Below are 4,145 nucleotides of genomic sequence, written 5' to 3' on the forward strand. Positions count from 1 at the left end.
TAGATGCTTCAATCGACTTATAAAGTCTCTCACTTCAATTGGCAAGTATTGTAATAGAATTATGACATTTGCCAAGTATGAATTTCAAGAGAGAGAGAGAGAGAGAGATTTCGCATGTATCAACACTGATTTCACTAGTAGTAAGGAGCATTCAATTTTACAACATCTAACATATAAGTAGCCCTTACAAGATTCGGGCAGCTCCGGGCTTTTACCTATAATCTCAGCTTTTGCTAAACCTCAAGTAGCCATCACGCAGCTTCCCCTAGTTTTACATATGATCTGAGCTACTGCTAGACCTCATATTTAAGTTTCATGAGCTACAAGCTAAAGCAGAGCTGGTGACGAAGTTGGGAGAGGGCGAGGCAAACTGTGCGTCGGTGAGGAAGAGGTTCATCATGGCGGCGTACATGGCTTCGGTGAGGTGGATGCCGTCCCAGCTCATGTAGTTTTCCGGATTGGAACAGGCAGCGTCGTTGGGATTATCGGTTGGAAGACCGAGAAGCAAGGCAAGCCCTCCTACGTAGCAGGGGTCTTGCACATTGGTGAAGTTGTAGGCGGCAGCGTTGTCGAGGATGTGGAGGTACGCCGCGGAGGTGTCGAAGAAGACGATGTCGGCATCAGGATGCTTCTTGGCCGCATCGGCGACGGCCTCCTTGAGCACCTGGTTATGTTGGTCGCTGAGCGCTGTCACCGCCGCCACGCACCCGTGCTCGTCATGTTGCGAATTGTTGAGCACCTTGAGGTAGAGTGCGATGCAGCCCATGGGGAACTGTCCTTGCACCACCACTTTTTTCACGCCTCTGTCCAGTATCTCCTCCAGAGAGGCTGCGACCTTCTCGATGACGGTCGGGACGAGAGAGACGACCTCTTCTGGACTCTTTCTGGCACCCAGGGCGTAATTGTAGTCGTTGCCGCCGATCTCACCTAAGTACACTAGTGCATTGCTGAGATCAATGCCGGCTGTATCAGCCTGAAACCAGTCGATCTGCACTCCCAAGGAGTCGCTGGTGGTGGAAGTCACGTTGGCGAGCTGCTGAAGCGTCGCGACATCAAGAGCCGTCGCACCGGCGACGGCATAATTCTCGCTACCTCCGATGACGGTTGTGGGGTCGAGATGAGGGGGCAACAAGGGTAGCTTCAAGGCCGTGACGAGATCATCCACCATGATCCTACCGTCGCTGAAACGGCCGGTAGGCATGTTGAAGAAGGTGTTACCGTAGGGAGGCTTGGTGGCCTCGGCATAGAGATTCGCAGTGGTGCTGCGTATGGCGTTGCCCGTGTCGGTGGTGGAATCTCCGAAGGCGAAGACAGGGTTGAAGGTGGGGCAACGAGGGGACGGCGCAGCTTCTCGCAGCTTTCGACCTGCCAGAGCTGCTGTTGGAAACATACCCCACATGATCAAAGCCAAAAGGAATAGCTTGAGAGATTGACGAAGTAGAGAAGCCATCACAACGCTTAAGTGCTTCAACTGACGATGCACGACTGTATTTATAAGCGGCGCAAAAGCAAAAGCAAACAAGGAAAAGCTTACGCGCTGCTTACATTTGTGTCTTGCTTTTTCTACTAAAGCTCTGCGACTTTTTACAGCGTAATTCGACTTTTTACGGCTTACGCTGTATGCTTTTCACCACTTCCCCTCCCTAAGCCCTAAATTATAAATGACCAATGTAAGAATATATTACGATATAAATATATATGAATGATGTAGTACCAAATACAAATAAAAAGGAAAAGTCTCTTGCGAGTTGGTCTAGTGGTAGCTCGCAATCGGAAGTTTGTGGGTTCAACTATGGCCTCTTCGGGAGGGACACCTATGCTTTGTGGTTGTCCTTTCGTCAAGAGTACTCCTCTGAAGTAACTCCGCACGCCCCGTGCAAGGTTACTGTCATGGCGGGTTTTTGCTCGAGTATCATAGGTGCCTAGATCTACATGACTCTTACTCGAATGGATCTAGTGCCTGCAAATTGGCCAATATTTGGAAGGTGTGATACTCCCTTGTGGTATTTCGGTGTGTTTGTAATGGTTGGAAGGACCCACACTCTCGAAAAAAAAGAAAAAAAACGCATTAACTTCTACTTCTAAGATCTCCCACCCCTTTACAACCCACAAAATTCAATGGCTCTATCACGAGCAAGACAAAACTTATTGTCCAATGTCTAGAAATCCATCAAAAACCCTCATTAGGGGAAATTCGGGCTCCAAATGGGCCCTTTTAGAGCCCATTAAAATAATATAAGGCCATCCAATGAGAGTGCTTGGATTCTAGATCTGTGTAACATGGATCTTTTTTGTCAGAGTGGTCTCCACAATTTCGAGCTCAAAAAAGAGGAATGAAATATATTGGCATAAAACTCAAAAATAGAAGAATGTCAGTCCCGAATACCACTTACCAAAACACATGTCAGAAGGAATATCAGGAAAAGAGGCCAAACTGATCGAAAGCTAGTTTGATTGAAGACTTTCTCCATAATTTGAACTTAGTTCTCTTCGTTTTCCGCCTCTCTTACATCGTCACTTATTTCCACCATATCTGCTTCATCTCTTCTTCTTCTTCTTCTTCTTCTTCTTCTTCTTCTTCTTTCAGCCTCTTTTTTATTTCATCTTAATAGTCTGGTAAACTTCGTTAAGCTATGCTTGCTAATCATGATTTCTTTGCGATTTTATTTTTTTTGTTACATTCGTTAATCTTCTTGACCATGTTGTCATTTGTGAAACCTTACAAGGTTATTTGTCAACTCAACTACAAGGAAAATGGAGTGCAAGGTTAACAACATTTCTTTGAATTTTATTTTCGTAATGATGTTCTGTTTTCCATTTGTAGATGAGCTCTAGGAGAAAACACATATGTAGCATTGAAAGTGTGGAGTTTTTCAACAGGTAGGATGTTGATGGCAGCTGGACAATGGATTTACCAAGTAGTCAAGTGCCAATCGAGGATGATGTAGTTGAAGAAGAGGTGGCTATCGATCCAGTAGAGGCCAAAAAGGAAACATTTCCCACTAGTACATCCCTTGTCAGTGTCGATGCAACAACACCCATGAGTATAATCCCATTGGAAGCCAGTACACCTAATGAGAACGAACAGGGGGACTTGTACTTCCTTCTTTGCCTAGCTTGACTACAGCTTGACTATGATGGAAGACCAATGTGCTTATGTATTATTAGGAGACATTATGCATCATTTTAATATTCATGAAGACTATTGCTTGGCTGCTTTAGCAAATGATAGTGAAGCAGACATGGGGTGGGTAGAGCAAGGAGTTGACAAACACCTACTAGTTGATTCTGCAGTCCAGGACTCCGAGTATCTGCCTAGCAAGGATATATTAGGAGACATGTTCAATGAAGCTAGGGCATATGAAAGCCAATTGCCTTCCGAGGAGGAGGCTGTAGTAATTGGAGACCGTCTTGGTTTGGCAGATATGGGCAAATATATAGCAGCTACCATACATGAAGATAGTAAGTCTACGATCCCTTTGTGGAGAAGCAAAATGCTTGAAGGTGATGAAAACCAATAGGTAACAGTACTGAGAATTTCTTAAGCTATTAGTATTCATTTTACGTGTATTTTGTCGATTAAACATATTACATTACTTGCAAGTTTTTGTATGAAGATTTCCTTAAGAGAGCATGAGGCTCAAGATCATCCGGTGCTAGCAGTTCAAAATCAACAGGTCATCGAAAGGATGTAGACATTTGAATCATCAAAAGGTGCGTATATATTTTATGACACTTGCTTATAATTGATAGTACTAAGTTGACTTGAATCATGATGCTTACAATTTTGATGCGCAGATCATTATATTTCATCAAAAGACTGCAAAATTTCCTTTATTTATTTGCATTAAAAGTACTCTCCAGGTTTTGTGGTGGATATGATGTGCCATTGAATGTTGAGAAAGTGGTGCTGGTGGAGAAATAGTTTGCATTGCGGGTGTTTGGTTAGGGGCATGGATGTTAAGCGCTAAGATGCCCCTACTACCTGTCATACACAACCCAAGCTCTTGCGGGGCAAGAATAAATGAACCAGACTCATTGCCTCTTTATGGTAAAAGATATCTAATGAGGACAAGAAAGAGCCGGTGTGTTCCTCCAGAACTGTTGTCTCTAGAGGTGCAACTCCCAAGAATATATCTCCTAGC

General features: G+C 44.2%; 1 protein-coding gene across 1 annotated transcript; it reads right to left on the bottom strand.

The window, feature by feature from the left end:
- Positions 1-278: 278 nt before the first annotated feature.
- On the bottom strand, positions 279-1,450 carry LOC147612140 (GDSL esterase/lipase At1g28570-like). The gene has a single exon (XM_086784175.1). The coding sequence runs from the start codon at positions 1,448-1,450 to the stop codon at positions 314-316; it is 1,137 nt and encodes a 378-aa protein (XP_086640301.1). The 3' UTR covers positions 279-313.
- Positions 1,451-4,145: the final 2,695 nt, after the last annotated feature.

Source organism: Cibotium barometz, chromosome 46 (assembly GCF_041138505.1).
Source record: "Cibotium barometz isolate CiBa-2024 chromosome 46, ASM4113850v1, whole genome shotgun sequence".
Taxonomy (NCBI): domain Eukaryota; kingdom Viridiplantae; phylum Streptophyta; class Polypodiopsida; order Cyatheales; family Cibotiaceae; genus Cibotium; species Cibotium barometz.

Excerpts from the sequence above, each read along its gene's own strand:
- LOC147612140 (XM_086784175.1), bottom strand. The coding sequence starts at position 1,450 with ATGGCTTCTCTACTTCGTCAATCTCTCAAGCTATTCCTTTTGGCTTTG.